We start from the raw sequence: 27,362 nt of genomic DNA, 5'->3' as shown, positions 1-27,362 counted from the left end.
GAGGTAGAGGTGTAACTTTTTTCATCAGAAAATGCTGGTTCATCAAAATCAAAATGTTTTGAGGCGATGTATCAGCGTGAAAGGAATTTCTATTGAAAGCCAGAGAGAGACAGAGACCCCAGAATAGTCAGGTAGGGAAGGCACTGAACTGGGATGGGTTCAACTCCCTGCTCAGAATCAAGCAGAGCAGGGATTTGAATCTGAGTGTCCCACATCCTAGCTGAGTGCCCTAACCTCCAAGCTATAAAATCGGTCTCTCTCTGACCTGATGAATATTAAATTATGTATAAATTCTCAAAGTGGAACAGCTCAGACTGATTTTATAGCCTGGTGGCTACGGCTGACTCTATAGCCCAATTTTGAGCAGAGACTTGAACCTGTCTCTCCCCCAGGTCAGGTGAGTGTCCTCCCCATCAGACTATTGGGTGCTCTGTGGGCTCGCTCACTCTAGAATTTTTTGTGAAAAATTCTAAATGTCTCATTTTCGTCCTGATGCAGAAAGAAAACAATAATAAAAACCTTGAATTTTGTTCATGAAATGGAATTCTTGTTTTCTGGCCAGCCCTAATAATGACCAATTATAAGTGAGATGCAACCATCTCGAACACATTAGTAATTGACAACATATCTTCTCTAAGTATAGCCAATACACTACACCAATAGTCAAAATGAACTAACTATGCAGAAAGTTTGAAGTGACAATATCTATCCAGTTTTGAGATAACAGGCCTTAAAGTTAGACACTAATCAGAATGACGAGTTAGGGTAATGTGGTGACTTAACTCAAAAACAGTTTGCACATTTTTTCATCTAACTGTGTAGAAATATTCTCTTTTGCCTTCAAATAAACCGGGTGATTTTCAAGCCAAAACCAACCTTCTTAGCCAAAATTGCAAGGGTGATAAATTTAGGGCTTATCATAGAAGTAATTTAAAGGAAATTCCCAATGCAGTTTTCTGAAAGTACTTATATGACTTTTCCCCTTTAATCTGTCTTTTAAAACATTCATTTTATATATTAATTTACATAATCTTCTCATTTTATAATATACTGTAACAACTGATAATGGAACTGGAAATATGAAAAAGTAATTTTATAATTACAATTTATACAATAAATTAAAGGAAAGAGGAATTGTCACGCCAGATCAGACCACTGGTTCATCTAGTTCAGCATCTTCTCTCGGAGAGGGTCCTGCAGCAGAAGTTTCAGAAGGTGCAAGAAACCCTGAAATGGGCAATTATGGAATAACTAGCTCATGAAAGAAGTTTCTTCCTAAGTCCTCTCAGTTAGTGATTGCCTTAACTTGAGCCATTTTAGAAATGTCTCTGTTTTTCTCCATTTCCTATCTCTCTGATCTTGACACACATAGGAAACATATTTGACCTGGACTCCAAATTAGTCTTTGGGAAAGATGGATCTCAGCAAAATTGTTCTATAAATCACACAAATATGTGGCTTGCTGCTTCTCAGCCTATTAATATGAGCAGTTTGTATTACATTCGATAACAGGGAGTGCTACAGAAAGCAAAATCATGGTACTTCAGTTTCATAGTTAAATTAATTCTATAAAACTTTTTGGAAAAAATGACTGTGCCCATAACCCAGAAGTTATTTAAAAAGATGCTTTTTTGCCCTGCATTTTATAATTAAAAATACACCAAGGTGATTTTAATGTAGATTTTCCTCTTTTTTTAAAAAAAAATCTTTGTTGTACAGTGACTCTAGAATTATCCTGCTCTCTTTTTCTTACATGTGCATATCAATATGGAAACTACTATCATCAAGCAACATGAAACAGATAGATACTGTAGGGTAAATTTGCTGTGTGGAGGTATTTGAATGAATAATTGCCATTAAAGTCAATGAAATCTGTGAGGCTGAATTCCTGTTCTTCAGGCTTAATTTTGCCAGGTCTTGCCTGAGTGTATCTTGCTTTTATCATGCTGCCACACAGCACTCAAGGCCAGTGCCGGCTCTAGGATTTTTGCCGCCCCAAGCAAAAAAAATCCAAACCCTCCAAGAGCGCAACTGCCGAAGCAAAAAAAACCCACCGGGAGTGCCGCCCCTAGAATTGTGCCACTTGCATAGTGCTTTTCTATCCTTGGATCTCAAAGTGCTTCATAATAGTGGGTAAGAATTATGAAGTATATGCCTCATACAGTTTTACTGCAAACTACTTACAATAACATGAAATTTGGCAACAATACACCTTGCCCCCTCCCCTCACCCTGCAAAGTGTTATATGATCCATCTGGTGATCACCTTAAGCCTGGAAGCATGAGAATCAATAGTCTTTGTTATTTTCGCCATCATTATTATAACTGCAAATTCTATTCATATATTTGCACTGGTGTTTAATCCCTTTCTGAAGCTTGCTAACAATATGGTCTGTGCCAATAAGATTTTTTTTAGAGAGCATTACTGATTGTAGACAAAATTTAAATATAAATAGGCAAATAAGTAAAAATCTTGCCAAAATTATTCACTTGCTAAAAAGAGCCAAAATTTCCCCAAGTACATAAGAACATAAGACCTGCCATAGTGGGTCAGACCATGATCCATTTTGCCCAGTGTCCTGTCTCAGACAGTGGCCAGTACCAGAGCTTCAGGAGGACTGTACAGAACAGGGCAATTATGGAATGATCCACTCCTGTCTTGGACCTATCCTCCATGAACTTATCCAGTTCTGTTTTGAACCCAGTTATACTTTTGGCAACAGCGATGAGTTCCACAGGTTAGTTGTGCATTGGAATAATAACACCTCGTGTTTGTATTCCACCTGCTGCCTATTAATTTTATTGGGTGACCCCTCGCTTTTGTATTGTGTGAAAGGGTAAATGACACTTCTTTATTAGTTTTTTTCCACAACATTCATAGTTTGGTTGACATGGCTTTCCCAATGACAACTGTATGGGGAAAGGGAATTTATCTGTACAAGACTCTTTGAGAGTTACTGATCTCAATGAAGATATGATTTAAATTATTTTTATATGATGACTTAAAAATATGCTCCAGTTCAATCACAAATTATTGGGTTATATGCAGGAAGACATGCTGAGTGAAATTCTCTCTTGTGTTATGCAGGAGGTCAGATTACAAGGTCTTAATGGTCCATTCTTGCCCTAAAATCTATGAATCTTTATTATACTGCACTCCTCAGTCCATTTGTCTCCCCCTTCTTCATTCTCACAGTTATAAAACACTTTGGGATTAAATGTGAGAAAAATCCTCAAGGGGGCCAGGAAACGCCACAAGTCTCTACTCAAGGAGTATCATCTGAATTCATTATTTAGGTTTCACAGAAGAAGTAAGAGAAGGTTCAGCTCCTCTTGCCTCCGTGAACCAGCAGATCCATGTTATTCCACACTGCCTCCTAGCTCCTGATTATTCTCCCACAGCTATGGCTGTTTCACAGTGTTGGGGAACTGCACTTAGGAGCTAATGCTGCCCGAGACAGACAGATCACTAATAAATATATTTTAAGAACATAGTTTTCTAATGAAGTGCTCCTTAAAAAGCCCAGATAGATCAATTTGTCATGTGTTCAAACTACGTCTACATAAACTCTATGCCCTTTTTTGTGAATCAGGGAAAGAATTTTTAACTATCCTAAACAGAGACTATAAAAAGGATTGTGGATGCTCATACGGGTATTGCTTCTCAATGATTTCCACATCAAAGGTGTGCAGTTTGTAAATCAAAAGATTTTTTTTTCTAACTACTCTCTCTGTAAGCTCAGCATGGGATCTGAAAGTCAAGCTGAGTTCTTTCCTTCTCATGCACCATCCTGAATAACAAAGGTTCTGCAGGCCAAATTAGACCCTTATGTACAGGTGTACTGACCCCAGGCCTTCAGATAGGTTGGACAGGTTTGTTTGATTGAAACTGTGCAAACAATTCATGCACAAGAAAGAACAGAATCCAGCTCACTCACAGCTAGTTATGTTGGCTGTGAACTGGTAACAGGTGTGAAGCAGTAAACATATATTATCTTCTGAAGTCAGCAGGTAAGACTCATTCACATGCAGAAAAGACTTGCCGAGTAAGGAAGTGCCCTTTTTTACCAAGTCACTTTTTAGGGTACAACTTCACTTTCAGAAGTTCACTGAAGCAATTAATTAAAAAAAACAATTATCTTATTTGTCTAATATCAACAGCCACACTTAAGAAAAGCAGCATGCCACATTTGCCACTAATAATCATTCTTCATTTGAAAGAGGAACAAGTCAGAGTAATAGTTTGAGAGGAGAATCCAATATGTAAGACAGTAGCACAACTGCCTAAGTGACAATTTATAGCTGACATGTGGGGGCTGCTTTTGGCACTCTTGGATTAAGTTCTTTCTGAAGGGCTTTAGAGCAAAGCTTTCAGCACAACTATAGAACTGTCTGCTAGTTGGTATGAACTTCCTTTAATAAAATCAGTTTCTCCTGGGACCGATAAACCTGAGCCTACAGCCCAGGGACATTTTGAGAGCCAGTCCCCTCTGTTTACACAACCAGAGAATGAGCACAGACAGCATTTTAAATCACTAGGACTAATGCTCAGAGACCAGGGTAAAGTTAATTATTTTCCTCTTGTGCTGCCATATATTAAACCACTCAAACAACAAAATGGGAGAACTGGTTCAGATCAACTTTTGCCTAGAACCTGAATTCAAACTTGTCTGCGGAAGCATGCTTCTCTTTTGTTGCTGTGATATTCATCTTAGAGCTCACTTATACCTCCGGGTTTCTGCCAGGAGTGTAATAATCGAAGTGGCATGAGAGACCTGTTTATTCAGGATTCTGGCTTGATGGAAACCAGGAAATCTCTTCTCATTTTATTGTGATGTAGCCACCTGTGTCCTTCATCTGCAGTTTTCTAGAGCTTTTCAAATATACTGCAGGATCTTCTCTACAGTGTGTTCCACACCAGTGCTCATGAAACATTGGACCAGATTAATTAATTGAGCTTATCACATGATTCAGGGATGGGGGGAGGGGAGGAAAAGAAGAGTGGCTTTATGCTCTGGTTCTGGGGTGCCTCACTGCCTATATTTATACCCCATTTCACCAGGAACACCCCTAACCGTCCCTCTATGACAAGAGCTGCTACTGGTGAGATGAAAAGCCAGAGTACTGGCTGTACACTACCTGGGAATCCCCTTTAAGTGAGTGTGGTCTTTTACACTACTTTATTCCAGTAGAACGAACACACAGCAGCTACAGAACAGTACAGAATTGGATCCATTTTGTCTTCTGGGGGCATAACAGCTCCTAACACTGATTCCATTGCCTGCTCTCCTTCCTAAGTCACCTCAGACTCATGGGAGGCCCATAGCTAATGAAGAGTAGATGAAAACTGATTCTCACCAATGGTATGCTATAAACCTTCAATGCAATTAAGCAGAGATGGTGCAAGGCAAGGTACAAATATATTTAGTTTGTTGGGAGAATAAAACTCTGTCTTCCTTTCTGCTACTTCCATGGGCTATGTAGGAAGATGTAAATAATATTACTTCATTGTTCTGAATTTGGTCAGCAAATTGGACCCTCAATTCCTAAATCTCACCATTCCTCTGTGCTCAGCAACTATCTGTGAAAACCACTGGCAAAATGTCCCAGTCCCAGTGCTGGTCCACATAGAGGAGGACTACCTGCTACAGCTGTCAGTTACTTAGTTAGCTTAAGTGGTAGGGATCTGTGCAGTGGATCTAAAGGTTGGAACCTGGCTCATGACCCATGTGGGGTCAATATAATACTATATGATGGAGTTTTTTTAGTTTGCTCTTTCAAAACCCTAGGAAATTCAACACCGCAGTAAAACTGCATTAAAAAAACATTATTAAGATCTCAATAGCTAGGAAATGCCAGAATTAAAGTTACTTGTGCAACCTTTTGCTTATGCATTATGCTACAGTCCTTAATTACATGACCATATATTATTTTTTCTGCAGGTCCCCTGCCTCACTGAGTGCACAGAATGGACCGGCTCTGGGGATGAATCAAGGTTGTGAAGTGAAGGGGGCTGTTGCCCATAGGACTCCTACCTCATCAGATGCAGAAGTGGGAAGGGGTGCAGTGAATGAGACAGAGGTTGCAGGATGAAAAAGGACGGTCTCATGGTTAAGGCAGTTGAATGCTGCCCTGAAGAATTAGATTCTATCCCCGGACTATGACTCTTCCTCAGACTATGATGTCTGATGCTCGGAAATTCACTTAAATAAGGCTTTTCAGAGGTAGTAACTAATTGTGTGTTCCTCATTTTCTGGGTGCCTGACCTGAGACCATGGGGTGTGATTTGCAGAAATGTTGAGCACTCACAGCTGCCACTGAAGTCAATGGAAACTATTCTTTGAAAACATGAAGTGCTATAAAATGCTAAGGACTCTGAAAAATTCCTAAGTGTCTCAAATTGGACACCCCAAATTAGTAAACACCATTGATGTAAATCTGTGTGCCTCAATTCCCCGTCTGTAAAATGGGGACAATACCACCCTATCACGAACAGGGTGTTCTCAATATAAATTAATTAATGTTTGTGAAGCACTCAGACACTAGAGTGAGAAGCACCACAGAAAAGACCAGGAAGACATTAACAATTCTATCTCCATAGCAGGGTTTGAATAGTTCATTGTAAACAAAGCCTAACGTCACACCTTGCACAATAAGGATAAAACAAAATATTGAATTCATTAACTGAGCATTGTCTATTATGTGCACAGAGTGAAATTGGGATCCTGTGGAAAAAATAGTATAGATCATGTAATTAAAGACTGTATCAAAATACATATGCATGAGAGCTGCACAGGCAATCTTTGTTCTGGCATTTCCTAATTTTTGAATGCTTGACTTTGCAATTTTAATAATGTTGTGTGTGTAATATATATACATATACATACATATACACATACACACAAATTGTAATTCTTTTTGTAAATCTTGTGACTGATCACTTTTCTCTCTCTCTTTTTATAATTAAAACATTCAATAAATATTATATGCACCCCTCAAAACAATAACAGGTGGAAGATTACTGAACTGTCTCTATCAACATGAAAGTGAATTCAGACACACATCTATCAAACTGTGACAGTATCTGCACTCGATGGCTCAGTGGAATCAGCTTTCCACTTCCAGTTTCTGTGATACCAATGAATGATGAATCAGAGCTACTTTTGAACTCCTAGAGCAATTCAAGATGAGAGAACCCAAAAAGACTGGCGTTTCCTAATCACTACTGCAGATACACCTAATAACATTAACTGATCCAAAAAGAACATACAAGCAAGATGCATTGTAATATACTGACTTGTGCATATATTCATCACTTTCTTCCACTGGAAGGAGTTTCAGACCTGTTCCAGTGCTTTCAGTTTCCTGCACCACAAGAGCTAATGGAAATATTGCTCTTTTGTAATGAGTGGAGGCCACGTTCGTGGAAAGGCTGGTGAGTCATAATTTCTGTTCCTGATGACATATGTATATGCTTAATTGATGACTATGGAGTATGTACAATAATAGTCAGCCACGAATCATTACAGCACCAAAGTGAATCATGATTGCTATACAAATAGATTGCTGATCAAAGAGCATTAACATTTGCAAATAACCATATGCGTAAGATATAAACCTGCCTTCTCATATGTGATGAGACAGAAAGACTGAAAAACATACAAGGCTAAGTTCTACTCTCAGGCACCAGTACTAGTAACTTTGTTGGACTAACTCTAGATCCACACTGTTCTACCAGAAAGCAGACGGTGACCCACAGACCTTACTACAAATCAAATACATTTTAGCAGATTTATAAGTTCAGAAAACAAAATCAGCGTTAGCCACATGTCCACCTGATCAAGAAATGCAGTCGTAGCAGAGACAAATATTCTCTGCAGATGAACAATAACCTTTTAAAACAACATAAAAAGTCACTTGGCAGTAATGGTAAGATTGAGCAAGATATATTTTCAGCAAGTTATGATTAATGGGAAGTGTATCGAGTGGGTGGGCATACCCTACTAGAATGCTAATTTTGACCCTGATAGGGAATAGATTACACAGCAGCAATGAGACTATATTTCAGTGCTATTCCAAGGGCTGCGTTCTGTTCTCAGTAATAGTGACACAACTGCAGTGTAACTCCATTGATTCTGAGGGAGTTACTTCCGAGTAATGCTGATATAACTGAGTCCAGAACTGAGCTATTAAGGTCAATTTAAAATATGGCTGTTCAGATGATGCAGAGGGAAAGGGAAAAGAGGAGATAAATATTTCATTAGCCTGTTCATCTAACCATGGCAATGACACACAATGGTAATGACAGGAGAATTCAGATGACCAGTCACTTGGTTTGACACTGTCTGCTGGACATAGTCCATTCAAACTTCTCCCTAACACAGCTGAAAACATCAATGAATGGTATGTCGGGAGCTATTTTAGAACTTTATTCCAAAAGCTGTTCACAGCAAAAGAGCCAGAAGGCTAGTTTTTTGCTCAGCACAGTCAGTGGATTTTCAGTCGTTAAGTGCCTCTACTAATTCCCAAAACATTCCATATTGCGGGCAATATTGCATTGTTGCTTCCTAATCATCCTCTGGATTTCCATATAAGCCATTTAGTTAAGGAAATGGACACTCCAGTCATATCTATGAAAGACCAATTTTTATGAGTGGAAGGTGTAAATATTTGTGGGGAAACATGAACAGAGGTAGGGTCAGATACTTTAACATTTATTCAGACTCAGGGCTTGTCTACACAGCTGCACAGTTTGGACTACAGGGGTCTGAATAGCAGCACACACCGAAGTGTTGCACTGTAACTCCCCTGTGTGGATGCTGCAGACATGAACTAACAGGTTCCTAGTTCGTATTAATGTAATCCTCTTTAACCAGTAGTCCGATCTGTAGACATGCACCTTATTCTATGACTAAGCCGTTGAATGCAATGGAACCACATGCAGAATCAGGCACCAATTCAATATATCTGTGGCAGAATCAGGCCCTTAGCAAAAACAAAGAGAACTTTTTTGTCACTGAGCAATTCCCTCATTAATCTTTAAATGTACTTTGAAAATAGAACCTTTTCCTTATTTACGGCCTAAAAAATATTATTGACAAAGAAAATAACAAGCATTTTAAAACCAAAAGGTACAACAACAAATTTGGGTTAAATTCTATTCCTGGTTATTCCTAGAGTGTATTGAGATGATTCTTTTTGTAAAGACATTCTCTGCTCAGTTTATCATGTTTGCAAAATGGTTGTGAATCAGTCCTGATTCCTGCAAATATATTTGTTGTTCATGCACCAAAAAGTTTATGTGAACAAATTTCAACCTATTGGGAAAGGAGGGTATTGAGAAGGGCTCACTTTGACTATTCAATCTTCTTTATTTCTGGTCCTGTTTCTGCTCTGGATGATTGATTTTATTTTAAACAGAGGAACAACAAATGATGATGAATTAAGAGAAGGGAACTCTTTTCCACACATGAACATTGTTTGCAGATGAATTCAGGTACTCATATGAAGAACAGCTATTCCTCAATTGTTTGTAAGAAGAAAAGCCCAGTTATGGGAATGTTCATAGAGAGTGTAATAAGGGATATAAGAACATTGTCAAACTAAACACAGAATTCAAACAAATATTTGCAAGTACTGTTTTGAACTCCTGAAACTATACTAATATATTGTGTACAGAGTGTACTGGGACTGGCAGGGGTGTGTCACAGCGCCATTCTGTCATATACATTCTCCATTGGTGTAGGAGCCATTAAAGGACCTTTCACCAGGATCTGATATTTGAACAGTCAAAATGCTGCTTTAAGTCTCATTGGAGAGGGGTCTGGGCTTAGAATTGGGGAACTGTAACTGACTCCCTGATGCCTTCCGCCCCACCTTTGCACTGAGTGCTGCCCTGGAGAAAGAATGAATGTAGCCCACAAACCATGCAATAGAACGTTCCTTGGTTGCCAGTTTTTGATGACGCCTTTATCTTACCTTCCATCAGCTTCCCTGTCTGTTCTGCACTGCCCCCGGGGAGGATCTTGGCAATGTAGGCTCCAATTTCTCCATTGTTCCCTGGAATTTCTTTCCCACCTACAACTCGGATTCCCAGTCCATTGCCTGCAATGAAAAGAAAGAAACAACAGGTATGGGCAGGCTACATTATGTAGCACATCACAGGCTACATAAAGGAAAACAAACACCTATAGCAGCTTCTGAACTTGAGCATGGAGATTAATTTTACTATCAAAACCACACTGCCTTTGCCAATAGAGAATTCCTGTAGTGGAAAGGGAACATGGACCTGCTGAATTCACAAAAGGAGAGGCCTCCCAACTCCCTGGGTGTTGGAGATACACAGAGAAGGGCATCTCTAGTTCTGCAGAAATGGAAGCCATCTGCATGGATGTCTCTTGCCTCACTGGTGCCCTACTATTATGGATACCCTCCCCATAATAGTATGGTTCAGTCACCTTGTAATTTAGGAAAAATGTTAGAGCATTATGGAAAAGTTCCCCAGATGTAATTGCTGTATCACTGAAGCCACTCATCAAACCTCTCCCATAACACTAAAAATATACCCTAAAACCTACCCTGTGTACTTCTAATAACCACAACGTACTGCAAAATTGTTAATTGGGATAGCAGATATATGTACAACAATCCTTAATTTGATACAACAAATGCAGGTGTAATCTGGCTGCACTTAGTTTTATTACATATCTAAAAAAATACATATAATTTAGATGAACACATGATAGTGGAGAACCATGAACTGCAAATATACAGTCTTTGGAAGGTACTCTTACTTTTCTTACACATTTGCTTTTACATCAAAGGATATTATCAGAATATAAGAAATCTACAATCATATGGGGTTGACTTTGATGGTGGTGTTAAGTAGAGTTGGGTGGGAAGTGGTTTTCCTGTCAAGTGACAGTTTTTAAGATTTCAAATATTTTTCTAGTTCTGAATCAGGATGGAAAGTCAAATTCTCAAAATTTTTGGATAACTGATTGCCTGAAAGAAAAAATAATCAGATTGGGTCAATCAAAACATTCTGATTATTTCAAAATGTTTCATTTCAATTTTGACCTTTTAAAAAAAAATTAAATTCATTTGAATTTTGAAAAAAAAAAAGGCATTTCAACCTGGAACATGAAACTTTTTGTTTCAAAAATATCGAAACCTGATATTTTGACTATTTTTTTCTTCTTCATCTTTTTTTTTTCCAAATCAGGATGTTCTGACCTTTTCCCACAAACAGTTTCAGTTTTGATTAATCTACATTTTCTGACTAAACAAGCATTTCAATCCTTGGTAATTAATTCAGATAAAAATAGATATTGTCAAGTAGATTGATGAATCTCTGCATCTAATGTTAAAATAATACTTGCTCAATTCTTAAAAGTTATTAAGTTGAACATAGTGGAATAGAATTTGATTATTTTCAGTAAGCAAGAAACAAATCACCAAATCATCATTTTCAGAAAGTTAATAATACTCTGTAAATTTTTTTTTTTAAATTTAAGCCATAAAATTAAATCATGCATACCTAACTCTTCCCGCATTCTTTATATTTAAAAAATATTTAGAGTATAATAAACATAAAATTTGCCTTTGAAGAAAAAAAATCATAAATGAGATGTTTCAGACTTTTATCTAGAAGCATCAAGACTAATTTTTCCATCCTTGTTATAACTGCTAAAGTCATTAGCTTTCAATTTATGAATTAATAACTCAGCCCCTACTGGGCGATTAGAGCCATCAGCTATGTAAAATCCATTGCTCAAAATCATTGCCACGCCGTATCCTTTCATATTCATGTGTTCCCTGAGACTGCTACTAGAGCTCCAAGCAGTCAGGTTTTGTCATAAAGGATGCTAAGTTGCCAGAGAGGCAATTGGAGCTACTGGCTCCAACCCTCTTGACAGTGGGTCTGTCCTGAAGCATCCATGTTCCTCCCCACAATCCTACCCATGTGGTATATCCTATAACCAACTACCTTCAAGGTGTATTCATGTATAGGCTGTGTCATGCCTGGCATGAAGATGCTTTTCCACTTCTTGCTATCTCATTGCTTATTCTGGATTGGTCTCCTGGTCTGACTGCCTTTAGGGCCAGGAAAGAGATTCCTACTAGGTTTTTCCATCCCAATTTGGCTATCTATTGGTTGGGTCTATGCCTTCGTCTGAGATCCTGTAGACCATGTATTAGTCAGGCATCTTGGGTGTTTCAGTTTTTAGCTGGTTGTACCCAGATAGGTTGTCCTTGCCAATAAACCATGATTCAGCAAAGCAGCTCATTCAAGTGACCCGCACACTCAGTGTGCACATGCAGTATGTGTCTGTGAAGTGAGAGTAGATCTACTGGCATCAGAAGCACAAGACCCTTCCATTCACACTAGTTATGGGGAAAGCATGCCCCTACATGAATCCTCAAAACATACAACTGAGCCTTGGGCCCTCAAGAGCAGTTGCCAACATCAGCAGGTCAGTGCATATGGGTCCTGCATGATGTGGGTTACAAATGAACATTGGTCTGGGTTTGGTTTGGCAAGGATCGCCTCCCAAGTTGAGTTGATTTGGTTGAAATGTGGCTCAGCTGTGCCTGCTGCTGAGCACTCCTGCAAAGTGCTAAGCATTTTCAGCTTCTGAATATCTTCAGTGGGAGTTGAGAGGGCTCAGAGTGTGTGGATCCAATACTTGTATCTTTAATAAAAATAGTGACCAATTTGACCCCATACCATGTGTTTGCCTTTATTATTTGGCTTCACACTCAGCTAAAACTTTACTGAATACGTTCTGTACATACAAAGTTTTTCTGTTCAGCCACTTCATTTTTCCTGACACTCACTGAGAGAAAACAAAATTTTTCTCTTTCTCTTGTGTGTATAAATAACATTAATTTAAGAACTGGGGGGAAATAGGCTGACTTGAAGGGGACCCTCCAAAATAAATACAAAAAGGATCCATGAAAATCAATGTCATAGAACTCACTCACCTAGACATTCAGTGTAATTACAAGCATAGGGGATTGTAATCAGCTTCCTACCACAAAGCATAACAATTATGGGAGTGGATATTTCTTTAAGTATAAATTTCACATGGATAATCATATTGCTGCAGGGCTGCTAATGCTCTAAAGGTGATGATTTGGCATATAGCGACTTGTCTCATGCTGTGCATAAAACAATGGTTGGGTGTGGCTCTCTGATTGTGCTATTATCAACTCTTGGATTATTCTAAGGTTTTACATTCAGGGGAAATCGTTATTCATTGTAATGTAAATAAACAACTTGATTATTTCACTATTATTTGTTGTTATTTCAATGGGAGTTGGGGGAATTTAGCACCATTCTGGATTAGGTACTATATTATTATTTTCTTTCTTTATATTAGTTTATAGTAAAATAAAATGCATCAATCCTGTGCTCCTCTGTGATTTTTATAGAAATTAAAGATTCAATCCTTAAAACAGATGAGTACTTCACATCATGCAGGTTATGGGAACCATCTGTAACTTAATCAAGTGAAAATACACCACCCTTAAAGTCCACGGAAACAAACAGATGAGCTTTGCAATGTGCCCTGAAGGGTCAACAGAGATGATCTCTTTTAGACTGTGTTGGGGAGTAACTTCCAAAGCTGAGGGCCCTTACAGAGAGCATCATGCCGGCAGCTCCCTCTCTTAAATCAAAGCTGTGGCAGCATAGCACAGGAAGAGAGGTACTATCTCATATAAACAGGCCTCAAGCCATTTAAGGATCTTATTTATTGCCCAATGAATTCACGAGGGGTCATTCCATTGACGTCTATCAGCACTGGATCAGGACCATAGAGCTTTATGCATCAAAATCAACACCTAACATTTCACCCAGAAACACGCAGCCAGTGAAGATCCCCAAGTGCTGTTGTAAGGTGCTAGGGGTGGGACACCCGCACTTAACCAGAGCTGTGAGGAAACCGGAATTTCCTTGCTGTGGAAAATTTTGGAATTCTGAAAATATTTTCATTCCGAATTGGAACAAAAATTGGAAATGTGACATTTTCTGCGGGAAGGAAATTTTTGAAAAATTCTTGGCTGGCCATGTAGCCAGCCAGTCTAGGTAGCCTGGGAGCTGGGCACCCTGACAGGCAATTCAAAAAACTGGACAACTGGAAAATTTTTGACCAGCTCTACTCTTTAAACAGGCTGCCCCGTACCATACCAGATGCATTTTCTGAACAGATTTAAGGTGGGATTTTCAAGAACACCCACCACTGGCCTAACATTGTTCCCACTAAAGTCTGTGATAAAATTGCATTGCTGAGCACTTTTGAAAACCTCCCCCTGTAAATCCCAAGTAGAGTTAACTGCAGTGGTCTAGTCTAAAGGTGACAGAGGTTTGGATCATGATAACAAAGTCCACTACCAAGAGAAACTGTTGTAAACTTAAAAGCTAGATGTAGCTAGCAATAGTCATCGTGGTCAAAGCAGCTACCCAAGCAGACTCCCAGATTGCACAGTCAAAAGATTTATTATTAACCAGTATGATATCCAATGGTTGTATATAATTGAGTTCAGTGCGAGCAGTGTGGCGAAATCCCCCAGCCACCTTTGAAAATCAGCACCTATACATACAGGGTAGAATTTTGCTTTCATACTCTAATTTCCTGGAGTCAGAACTATGAGTCATATTATATAATAAGTAGAAATACACTGAGGGTCACCCATACGAATTTACAATTAAATTCCCGTTTCAATCAAAGACATGTTTATTGCCCCCTCCCGAAGTAAGCATCTTACTGCGCTTTGTTTGAGAAAAGTGCATTTTATCTTTTATAATTATACTGTGAAAATTTTTCTAAAAGAAATGTTTGAGAACAGATCAGCATGTGGTTTAAACTAATTGAACTAACTTGGAAATTTTTGATTTGTTGGGTTTAATTAAATCGTCATAACCAGAGTTAAATTTTCACTCTTTGGGTTTTGTGAAAACAGACTTTCAAACCTGTTTTGTATACTGTGCCTATTGAAGATACTGACCTCATTACATCTGTCTGTAATGACATTGCCCAAGTTATCACTCTGAATGTGGGTAGCTTAAAAAATATCATCCATAATATAGATTCTCAGATCTCTTTTTTTCCCTTGGTCTTTTATTTCTTCTTTGAAATCTTTAAGTCTTAATTTCCATCTTTCAAACAATTTTGATATTCATCTTTCAATTTCTGGTTTTCTGATTTATGAACTCCGTGTTTCTTTTTTCTAAAACAGAGGTCCAGTTACCCATCAAAACTTGAATCACTGTGCTATGAATGAGAGAGGGCACCTTGTTTACCTTTGGCTATGGATTTTCAACTGTCAACTGTCTTTGAGAAAACATCTCTTCAAAGGGAATGTTATACATTTAGATGCAATCCTTTTAAGATGCTTCAAAGCTGGAAGCACTGCTAATTAATTGCAACTGTTTTTTACTGATCTCCCAAGGCTGTGAAACTCTCTTGCTATCTAATCTTAACTCAAGCTTTAAGATTTATCACCCTCAGCAAAACATTCACAGAAGGACAGAAATTGATGCTCAACTCTAAAGAAATGTATCACGGGAAAATGAATTTGTAGCATGGTTCAATACACAGACAGCTACCGGTTTGACTTATAAGCAGCTACTTATTTCTGAAAACAGATACTCACAAAAGTCTGAGAAAAGATGACAAAAGTCTAATAAATGAAAGGACTTTTATTTTAGCATGAATTCAAAGCTATGGAAAAAATACAAAAAATGTTGGATTGAGTCACTGGTAGTTAGGATCTATGCTTTTTTTTCCACATGCATGTTTGAAGTTGAGAATAGACTGCTTAAAGTATACTGTTATGGATGTCTATACGCTCTGCCATTGTATCTCTGTTGTGACTCATAAAATGTTATACTAGCCCTGATCACGTATATTCCCAATCGCACCAAACCAGGTCAAACTGCATAATTGGTTCTGTAAAGTAAACAGATGCGCACAATTTAGGTATGACACCAATGTCACTGGTGTCCTAATGAGCACCAGCACCCCACTGTGAAAATAAATTGCCGCTCTCTTTTTTCCTCATTTACACCATTGGTGAAACAGACTACGGATCATATCGTCAAATGTATTTAGGCTCCTAACCGCCACTGATTTCAAAGCTTTCACTGGAAGTTAGGAGCCTAAATACTTTTTTGAGGATCTGGGCCTATCTGTCAAATGCTGCTCTGAGTTACACTATACTCCTGGAGTAATTCCATTTTCAGTCAACAGATTTACAACAGTGTAAATGAGACCAGAATTTGGCTCACTCTCCATTTTGAAGATTGCCTGTAGTTGGCGATATGTAGCAAATTTCAAGAATTCTTGCCTCAAAGGGTGTAGTAATTGACTGTCCACTTCTTTGAAGACTCCACAGAATCTCTGAATTCAATGAGAAGAGCCAACCTCTCTCTTGAAACAGGGTTTGATACACTAGACTGCAGCAGCATTGACAGTCCCAAAACAAGAACAGTAAAAAGACTGCAAAATGGTAAAATCAATGGCATTTTCATGCTGCTGATATTTTCCTATTTTCCAGTGCTTGGAGTCTTGTATTACTTTCTAAAACATACACTTTAGTTCAACCACAAATTATTGGGCTAGATGCAGGATCATTGGGTGACATTGTATAAAGTGTGTTATGTAGGTCAGATTAGATGGTCATAATGGCCCCTTCTGGCTTAAAATGTATGGATTTATCCTCATCAAGGGCCAGATTCTGCGACATTCAGACACACTGAGAAGACACAACTCAAGGAGTTGTTTTCATGTTGGCCATATGCTCTGAGTTGTTGAAGCTCTCTCTTACTTTCTCATTGACTTCATGGCATGATCAGAACCTTACACCTTGCCACAGGGTGGCTGGACCTTTAAGAGAGGTCCAGGCCCAGCTCTCACCTGTGTCTGGTTTCTTCCCAGATCATGAGACTGTAGGCTACAGCAAGGCCAGCTGGGGAAGGAGAAGCAGGATATAAAAGGCAGGTCCAGTCACCCAGTGTGAAGTGAGAGAGCAAGGAGTGTCTCTACTGGGAGACTTGAAGGGAAAGAGTAGAGGATGTTAGGTCTCTCCAGGCAAGGACTCAAAGGTAAAGACTACATGGAATACCAAGAAGTGAACCCCTGTAATCTAGGAAAAAGACTTGTGAATGATGATACAAGGGGAGAAGTTTGCCACAGTCCTAGTGAGAGGGCTGTGGAGGCCTACGGAGCTGCTTTATAGAATTTGGAAAAGATGGATGAATCAAGCCTGGGTGGAAGTAGTTTCCTGCATGCTTATAATGTCTGTGTTAATGCGATTTTATCAAACCAGACCCCAAGAGCGGAGATTTTCTTCTAGAGCTTTAATCACTTGTGTGTGATTACATCAAACCTAGAAGAAAAATTGGAGTCTGCCATGACTGGTAACCCGTGTACACACATTTTATTAAATCTGCTATATTTTACAATAAGGATCCAAAGCAGCAGGGTGTGCAGCAATAGTTCAATGTTTGTAGCAATTACTGAAGAATCTTGCAATGGTTTATTCTTGCTCTATACCACTGATATTTGCAGTCCAGGCCCAGTACTGATCAGCAGAAGCTGAAGCCATTGTACTGCTGCTAAAATCAACCAAGAGATTACTTTTCTTTTTTCCTTTAACAAAATCCTGTGCAATGGACAATTTATAGATTTATAGATGGTTTTTCTCTCTCTTCAGCAACCTAACATCAGCTTTGTTTGACTCTAGAAGTCTCATTTCAAGGAACAGAAAAAGCGTACAATATCATTTTATGGGTCTCCTTGTGCCTATCAGAAATAAAAATAAGATCTTTGCCAATCAACGTTGTACTGTCTGTAGGGAGGTTCATGAAATCTCTTTAGCACTTAGTAGAAAAACACACAGCTCCAGTATATCCATTAGAAAATAAGCAATCCAGAGTTACGGGAAGTATTTCAATGACTAAATGGTGATGATACTTGCTCTTCCAAATAAATATCAATAACCCATTACATAAATTAAAGCTGGATGCATTACAGCAGAGAAATACTTAGTGTGTGTATGTGTGTGTGTGAGAGAGAGAGAGAAAGAGAGAGAGTTTTCCTACATCTAGACATGGCTGAGGATAAAGTTTGCAGGGATTTTTCTCTTAGAAGCAGCAAACAACATTACAGGGCTGCAGACATCCTTGTGTGACTGATGTGAACACTATCTGATGGGTGGGTGGGGAAAAGGAAAGCTCTATATTTTAGCTACGACTTGTTTACTAATTCATGAATGGCAGGTTCTTGATGCAGAAGCTGTGTGCAAATATTGGTCAACTGCTAAACCAAGCAAATCTTTTCTCTGGGCTAAATTTTACAAAAATAAAATCATTTGTCTGTCTAATTAGGTTTGCAAAATCAGGCAAGAAGCAATTAATATGGACAATAGATTTTCAGAGAACACACAGTGGGTGTAGGCAAAACATTGGAGGAAAGGGGTATATATGTGGAGAACAGTAATCTACACTGTGTCAGTAGTAGATAGGTATCTATATGGGATCAATCTTCCCTCACTTCAGGATTTTTGAACCTTAGGTCAAGATTTTCAAATTCAATTAGTTATCTTGGGCAAACAGCTTGAGAAAGGACTTGATTTTCGTAAGGTGGGTGCACTGCTCAGCAGGTTAGGCAGGATCCTGGTAACCCTTTACATCATGACACAGGGCACATTTCTGAATTAAAGTGATCAGCCACAGAAAACATTAAAACTTCTCTGCTACGAAGTGTTCAGACTAGTTTTCCTTGCAAAGAATCTTTTGAGCTTTCTGCATTTGATATCATAAACAGCGATAAAACAACATGGTAGTGACATGATGAGTCTCTTTGGATAACAGGTCAGGATAAAGTGCAGACAGATCGCACAAGGGAAAAAAAATCAGTTCTGGTGCTATAAATGTAATAAAAACAAGCGATGTGTAATTTTTAATTTTTTTTTTAACTTACAGTCTGTGGTATTCTCTAGCTAATGTGACTTTTAAAACCAACACTGGATTGCCAGGATTGGTACAAATGTTTTCAAGCTTGTGCTCTGGAGAATTAGTTTGAAGCTTTTTATAAACTAAATGAGCTACATGAAGATGTTTCCTCGAAACCAGATTAAATCTGTTCAGTTCTCCCATTTTTCTGGCCACAGACGATTAAACCATAAGATATACATAGGGTCAGATCCTCAGCTGGTGTATATCATAATAAGGTCCATTGACTTCAATGGAGCAACACTCATTTACACCAGCTGCAGCTATGGCCCATGCTGATTTGACAAGTACTTGGAAGGATCACAGAGTACTTCTACATGGGGCTACACATTAGAAACTATTAAAAAACTGTCACAGTTCAGAATTCAGCAGCCTGCTTATTAAGCAGTGTTTCTTTCAGGAAGCACATTACACCTGGCTTAAAGAATTTCATTGACTGATCACCAATTTTTAAGTAAAGTTTAATGGTTTGGCTTTGACCTGTGAATCCCTAAAAGGTTTGGATTCTATCTATTTAAAATACATTGATATAGCCCATGTGACTTTTAAAACCCCCACACATTGGGGGTTATATTATTCCCTTGTTTAACACAGCCATACTGAGGAGAAGGGAGTTAGAAACATGCCTCTCTTCATTTCATACAGGATCCTGAGTCACAACCATGATGTTTGGGGGAGTGCAAGGGCAGTGCCGAAGATGCTTCCCCCTTGGTGAAACTGGACAGAGCATGGTAGGGGAGAGCTAGAGGGTAGATGGAGCCATGGCTCAGTCCAACCACATGCCAGTGCTCGCTGGCTGTATAGAATAGGGTGTGGCTGCACTGGAAGAAAACATGCCATGAATTACTCTACTATCTCAGTGCAAGCAGGGAGCCCTGGACACACAGTGCCTCCTATGTTTCCATTTTGGCAGTGCACCTTTGCTCCACCCCTCACTATTGTCTGCATGATACAACCCAAACTAGCCTTTTGTTAGCACCTAGAGATTGTTAATAGATTCAGTAAATATCTATAGACAACATTTTCAAGCCTTGATGCCTAAAGGTAGGCTCTTAAATTCATATCTATGTAAAGCCCTCTTAGCCCCTGCTCCAAGCAACAGCAATCAAGAATATTTGGTCCGCTGTGTTGCCATTAGTGCAACCTGCAACAACTAATCTTTATCCTTCTCCATTCATTTTCACTTTTCTCTGCTTGTTCTGTTCTCTCCTCTTCCCCTTCACTTTCTTTGTTAAGGGGAATATCTAACCCTAATATCTTACAGCCCAATATCCAACCACATTTAAAATATACTCTGTCTCCAGCTTCTAAAGCAGTTTAGTCAGAAGTCACAAAAATAGCTTTAGATTTACACTTTTCAACAAAGTGGAGTTTAGGTTCCATCAAATGAGGTAATAAAATCACATCTCCACTTGTTCACCGCCCTCTGTCTATTTTGCAAAACTACTTTCCAACCTAATATGGGAAAGTACCAGAGACCATCTCAACTCACTCCAAGACCAAAATAGTAATCAAGCACCATAGATCTTTTAGGATTTTTAAGTAAGACACATCTACTATTAGAGACAGACATTAGTCTGCTCAGCGAACATGTCAGCCAATCATTCATGGCTTCACTATAAAATTCATTCTTTATTACACATTTAATGTTACAGCAGTTACCTTAAGTCAAGCTTTTTTACAAATGTCCTTCCCATAGAGGGGAAAACGTAGAATATTTTTGTATTGGTGTTTTCTGTGAGTTATGCATGAAAAACATGATTACAAGAAAGATTTATATAACTGACAGCCTTTTTGTATATCAAGGCATGTCCAGTGTATTCTGTCAATACTATCAGGCATATTTTGTGATGTTCCAGTACAGTGCATCTTACTCCAAGCTCTGCTGAATGGTAAAGAACCGCCATGTAATTTACAAAATCTTGCTGCATATTGGGCAAATCCTGAGATTTTCCCTTGGTTTTTATTCAGTTATTTCTTAGGCAGAACGTTGACTTGTGAACTCAGTGGGATTTTGCCTGAGAAAGTACTAAGTACGGACTTGAAATTTTGGCCCTTAGTGCAATATAGCTCTCTTAACTAAGGCCATGTCTACACTAGCACTTTTATTGGCAAATCATTTGTCGCTCAGGGATATAAACATCCCACCCCCCTGAGCAGCGTACGTTTTGCTGGCATAAGTGTTCGCGTGCACAGACTCTCTCCCACCGACATAGCTACTGCCACTCGTTGAGCTGGTTTTATTATGTCAACGGGAGAGCTCTCTCCCATCGGCATAACACAGCTCCACGAGCAATCTTACAGCCGCACAGCTGGATCGATACAGCTGTGCCGCTGTAAGCTTGCTAGTGTAGATATGGCCCAAGACTCTATGCACCCAGACTTAGTAGCATATCATGTCCTTGTGTCACAAATTCATACAACTGTGGTTGATGTTCTGTAGACGAAGGTCATTCATAACTATGATTCAATTTTTTCTGTTCAGCTAATCAACTTTGTCTAATCAACTGAACCAGAGCACACGCTTCTGATCCGCATGCAGAGGGTGGCTTTTGTGAATGGACCACCCTGCCACCTTGGATCATGCAGAATGTATGTCACCTGCCAGCCACCTTTATGGGACCAGGGGATCCACTCATGGGGGATGTGCATCGTTCCAAACCAACATTGCGAAAAATGTGCAGGAAAGCTGATCCTGCCTGAGGCTGTACTAACTGCTGTGGATCCCCTACACGCAGTGCAGTGTAGAGGCATAAAGATTTGGCATGGATGCCCCTGCGCCACTGGGGAATTTCTCAAGATCCAGGAAAATCTTGGGACTCTATAAGGCTTGGAAGTTAAAACCCCTGCTTCTTCCATAGCGGGAAGCATTCCTCTCCATGGAGGAATCTATAGGAAATTCCATGTGCTTCCTTTCCTTCCCATAGGCTGTTCAATGGGAGTGGTTAATATTCTGAGGAACTACATTATGACTCATAGTTCTGTGAAAAGCATTAGAAAATTAACCTGAATTTTAGACAGGAGCTAGGGTGGAGGAACCCTATAATTCTAGCTATTTATCTTTTAATAAAGTATTAGTAATTGCTTGGGGAAGTTGCTGAACTGACAGCCCCAGAGACAGAAGTGTGTTGTTCACTTGCAGAACAGTGGGCAGCAGTACTTCAAGCTAACCTCAGGCCATCCCACTGGAAGGATTACGTGGTGATTTGACAGTTTGTTTCCCATACATATTCAATTCTGGGATGCTGGTTAGGTTTGTGGTGGTGCAACGAACCTGTGAAATGGAAATCTGTCCACAGAACTGGACTGAGACCTTCCATTTGTTTCACAGATGCCAGCATACAGCCATTATTGATCGAGCTTGGTAAACCCTTTCAGTCATTATTAACCTAAGCTGGTTTTGAACTGGTGACTGTAAGTTACCAGTTCCCTTCCTCCTGAGCTGTCTGTTCCACCCACACTAGGTCTGGCATAAAAGAAAAGGTTTTAAGATTATTAAGAATTTTTCCATATTGTAAAGAGAGTGTTGACAAAGGCTTTTTTTTAACTGAGTCAGAACAACATCTCGTGGGACTGGATATTCATTTGTAATGTATTCACTTGATTTCTCTCGTGCACAAAATGAACAGCTATTGTAAAAACCTGACTCCTGCAGAAGACAAACATAATATGAGTTACATGCATGCTAATTTGCTATTCAGTTTGCTGTTTGGCAAAATGAGCCCCTAATGTACAATTTTTTCTGACAAGGAAGAAAGTCAATTATTTTCCCCAGGTTCATTTAAACACTGTACCCTTTGCTAGCCAAATAACTGTGTCATAGTATTGTTTTTTTTACACAGAGAAAAAAAGAAATTGACCAAAATGCCAGTCCTTTCTGGAAAGATGACCTATATTAAACCCACTTGTAATTGCCTCCCCAGCCATCACCCAGCAAAATAAGAACTTTTAGGAAGAGCAAAAGAGCCCAACATGCCAGCCATTGTTCTGTTTTACTTATCTTAACCTCCTGGCTTTTTCATTAGACTTCTCAGTCCATACCACCTCTAGAAAAACTATTTATAATAATAGTTCCAAACTTTGTATAATAATAATACCTAGCTATTGTACGTGGCTTTTCAACAGTACATTTCAAAGCACCTTACAAAGGCAATCAGTATCATTATCCCAATTTTACAGATGGTGAAACTGAGGCACAGAGTGGGATTAAAATGATTTGCCAAAGGTCACACAACTGGCCATCAGCAGAGCTATGAACAGAGCCCAGTTCCAGTCCAGGCTCTATCTACTAGACCACATGTTACCCTATGCAGCTTTAGAGAAGAACTAGACAAATTGTTTGGAACAGGGACAGTCCTTTTGTTCTGTGCTTGTACAGCCCCAGCACAGGGATTGGCAACCTTTGGCATGCAGCCTGTCAGGTAAATCCACTGGCGGGCTGGGCCGGTTTGTTTACCTACAGTGTCCGCAGGTTCGGCCGATTGCAGCGTGGGCTGAGGGATGTGCTGGCCGCCGCTTCCAGCAGCCCCCATTGGCCTGGAACAGTGAACTGCGGCCAGTGGGAGCCGCGATCGGCCGAACCTACGGACGCTGCAGGTAAACAAACCGGCCCGGCCCACTAGCGGTTTTCCCTGTCGGGCCACGTGCCAAAGTTCGCTGATCCCTGCCCTAGCACAATGGGGTCCTGATTTATGAATGGGGCTGCTAGGTGCCACTACAATACAAATAATCAATAACTGTTCTTTTCAGAAGCAGCCATTGATTTCGGGCATCTCAGTTTTTGCATGTCCACCTTGAGCCCTCAGGCTTGATTTTCCCCACCTTGAACTTCATTTGAAGCAGTTCAGTGGGTGATCCATGTTCCAGGGATGGTTGATGGTAGAAGAACGTGAGGCAAAAAAAGAAAATCTTGGATGGATGATGTGGTATCCTGAGTGGATGAAGAAGACTACTCCTTCACAATGAGATTAGCAGAGGATCATACAGAATGGGCTACCATGGCTGCAAATCTCCAGTAATGGAGATGCCACATAAAAAGAAAAACTTCCTTAGGTCAGCTTGACCTCCCTTCTTGTGGATCTCTTAAAGTTTGCTGTAAAACAAATTTTCTCCAGCAGATCATACAATTGTATTTTTTGAAGGCTAAGGAAATTTCCACAGAAAAACCTTAGCTGAAGTGCCACTAAGGTGGCAAGAGTGCATAGGTGAGTTGAGTGCATATTCCCTGTCAAGAATATTAGAGGTTAAAAACATAGAAGCTCAGGAAAGGCAGAATTAGCATTGCACTTGTCAAATAAGGCACCCAGGCTACTACTACTACCTTATCCATCCATAGACAAACACTGAAGGCAATTGTTCTCAAATCATTATAAAGGGCTCAATCCTGGAAGGTGCACCCAGTTGTAATAGGTGTTCAGCACCTCAAAGTAAAGAGCTCTGTGATCTCATGTGACAGCCAGTTCTTTAAATATCATTTGACTGTGCTAGCATGTCTGCCTATATAAATTTCATACCCCCAGAACATGCTCTTAGAGCACTTCCATGAATCATACTTAGTTACTGGAGACATGAATGGATGAGACAAATTATTAAACCAAAGCTGCACACTATACATTTTTGATAGTCTCCGTATAAGGAAGGGAAGATGGCATGCTGCCTTCTCTTGTGGTAGTTATGATAGTTTAAGAGCTTATCTGAGAAGTGCAACCTTACCTCAGCTTTTCCTGGGTTTCTAATTTTCCCTAATGTTCTTGACAAGCTTTGTGTACTCATATCACTCATATGTGCCTAAAATTTTAACCTCACTTTCTTCTCTGTGGGAATCTGCCTTCCACCCTCCTGCTTTATTTTTCCAATGTCTTCTCTAGTCCAGTCTGTAAGATACCAGGCATGAAGCTTCAAGGGTAAAGGGTATATTCTCTTCTCAAAAAATCCCCACACACTATGACACACACTCAAGAGATGATCATGTTCTAAAAGAGGAAAGTACACAGGCTATTAAGCTGCTGAATGATGTCAGTGGAACTTACTTTTTAAAACACTTTTTAGGGCATTCAGAATAAAGAGCTATTTAGCGAGGCAATCACAGACATGGAATAAAAGCCTATAAAATATTTCTAGGTAAACACATACATGCATAAACATGTTGCTTGTTTACCCAGAAAGGTGACATCTAATTAATTTACACTGTATAATGACTATTAAGATATATAGATATATCATCTCCCTGCCTCTCCAATTCAGCCCTCAGTTACTCCTATGCAACTTAATTGAACTCATTGAGGTTCATGGGCATAAATGAGGGCTGTCTTTGTCCTAGTGTCCTTAACAATTCAGGACTAGATTTAGGACTGGGAATCTATTTTTCATTTACTTCTGCCTAAGGATTTCACAGTAAGTATTGATCTGTGAGCTGTGGCACAAGAACCCCACTCAGTGGCCATTCCTAACTGCTATTAATCTGTGCTAAAAATACAGTGACATGCTAACGCAGTGTTAGAGGTTAGGGGTTCTCCCCACTAGCCATTAGGGAATTTTGAAAAACAGCAACACACCACTTATTCCAGATTGGCCTGATTTTCATAAGTGCCAAGCAGTGAGCACAACTCAGACTGACTGCCACAGGAATTGTGGACCCTCAGCTTATTTAATCAAATAAGCTTCATGCTCATTCATTTACAAATAAATTTAGAAGCCCATTAAACAGCTAGATACATTTCAAATGCTCTAGTTCAAACAGGAATCAACTCAGAAAAGATCAATGGCCTGTATTATACAGGTGATCAGACTAAATGGTCCCAATCGTCCCTTATAGCTTGGAATCTATGATGCAGGACAGTCATATCTTCTTGATGGACAACACAATTTGAAGACTTAGCTGCATAGATGCATAACCAGATTTGTTTTCTATTCTATTCTATATAGTTCTTATGCTGCCCTATCACTGTAGTATCTAAGCACTTTCTAGCAGTGCATTAAGTAACATAACAAACATCTTCATCCTCTACCTAGGTTCATTAAGTGACCCAGCCCCACCTTCCCTCACTGCTTGCAATGGCGAATCCCACAGGATGATCCTGGCCACGTAAATCTGTATTCCCTTCCGTTCCCCTCATGTTTACTTGCTTTTCATCTCCCTTAGAAGGGGAAGAGGTCCATGAGTTGGGATCATCAGTGTTTAGGGATAAACCACTCCCCGCACCTGTATGTGTCTGTGTGCGTGATCAGGGAGAGCTTGTGTGCTGGTCTCTGGGGAAGGGCAGGGCAATTCTTGTAGGAAGGATCATCTCCAGTCTCCAGGTTATTGGGCCCATGGAAGCAGGGGCACCCCACATACACTCCAGGATGGAGGCAACTGCCCCGACGTGAAGGGTGAACTCAAAGCCAGCACTAGGCATAAGCAGACTAAGCAATTGCTTAGGGCTTCGAGCAGCTCAAGGGGGCCCCCTATTCGCTTTTTTAGTATGGGGGGGGCAAAAATATTCCTGCTTAGGGCCCCCAGTGGGCTAGCACCAGCTCTGGGTGAAGCATCGGGAACAAGTTATATCCCATTCCCTTATCTTCATGGCCGCCACCCCAGGCTAAACCTGGATGGTACCTGTGTTTCATGCACTTGTTATCGGACTGGTAATAGTTCCTTATGTTCACTACATGTCTGCATTTTAATCTATGGTTTTGTTGTCAGAACTGACTTGAAGCTGAAATAACCCAAAATATATGCACTAGGAAGAAAGTCTAGCAATGTAGGCTTGATACCTGAAAATTGTGTTAAATTCACCCCCACCTCCCTGAACAAATGCCCAGTAAATTTGCTCGGCCTGGGTATTATGTCTGATTTTGATGGCGGGGGTGGGGGAGAAGAGAGAAACTAACCCGTCAAACTATGGGTAGGGTTTCGAAGCATCTCTGAAGCCTCTTTGCAGACATGTCAGCCCAGTCCCTCCTGTGTGTGGTTTCTTGAACACTAGATCTGCAGAAGTGACGATCCAGAGGCCTAGCCTCTGCCCAGAACCTAACTAGCATATTCAGTGCAGACTCTTCCCTGTACCGCTGCTCTGCCTGCACAAAAGGGGCAGCAGGGAGGGTGTTCTGCAGCACAGACAGCCTTGCAGCTAACAGGTGCTTTTTGCCCAGCAGGCACAGAACTGGAAAGATGACATCTTGACACCGTACATTTGGGAAAGGAGCATTGCCTGTAGCACCGTAATTCAGTCCCACATGATGATACGCTGCAGCCATGGGCTACCCCATACTTGGATGTAGCCGGACATGCAGAGTTATTGAGATTTCCTGCCATGCTGAGCCTTCATCTTGCCTGAGAAAGGGTCTTGTGATCATGAGGA

The 27,362-nt window shown here is 39.9% G+C and overlaps 1 protein-coding gene across 1 annotated transcript in view; it reads right to left on the bottom strand.

The window, feature by feature from the left end:
- Window positions 1–27,362, bottom strand: part of PCLO (piccolo presynaptic cytomatrix protein) — a 554,357-nt gene that overhangs the window by 139,951 nt on the left and 387,044 nt on the right. Inside the window, exon 10 of the mRNA XM_065409113.1 lies at window positions 9,978–10,103. Within this exon, the coding sequence (XP_065265185.1) occupies window positions 9,978–10,103 (126 nt within the window). The remainder of the gene's footprint in view (window positions 1–9,977; window positions 10,104–27,362) is intronic.

The sequence above is a fragment of the Emys orbicularis genome, chromosome 1 (genome assembly GCF_028017835.1).
Source record: "Emys orbicularis isolate rEmyOrb1 chromosome 1, rEmyOrb1.hap1, whole genome shotgun sequence".
Taxonomy (NCBI): domain Eukaryota; kingdom Metazoa; phylum Chordata; order Testudines; family Emydidae; genus Emys; species Emys orbicularis.
This window is presented reverse-complemented; position numbering and strand designations above follow the sequence as displayed.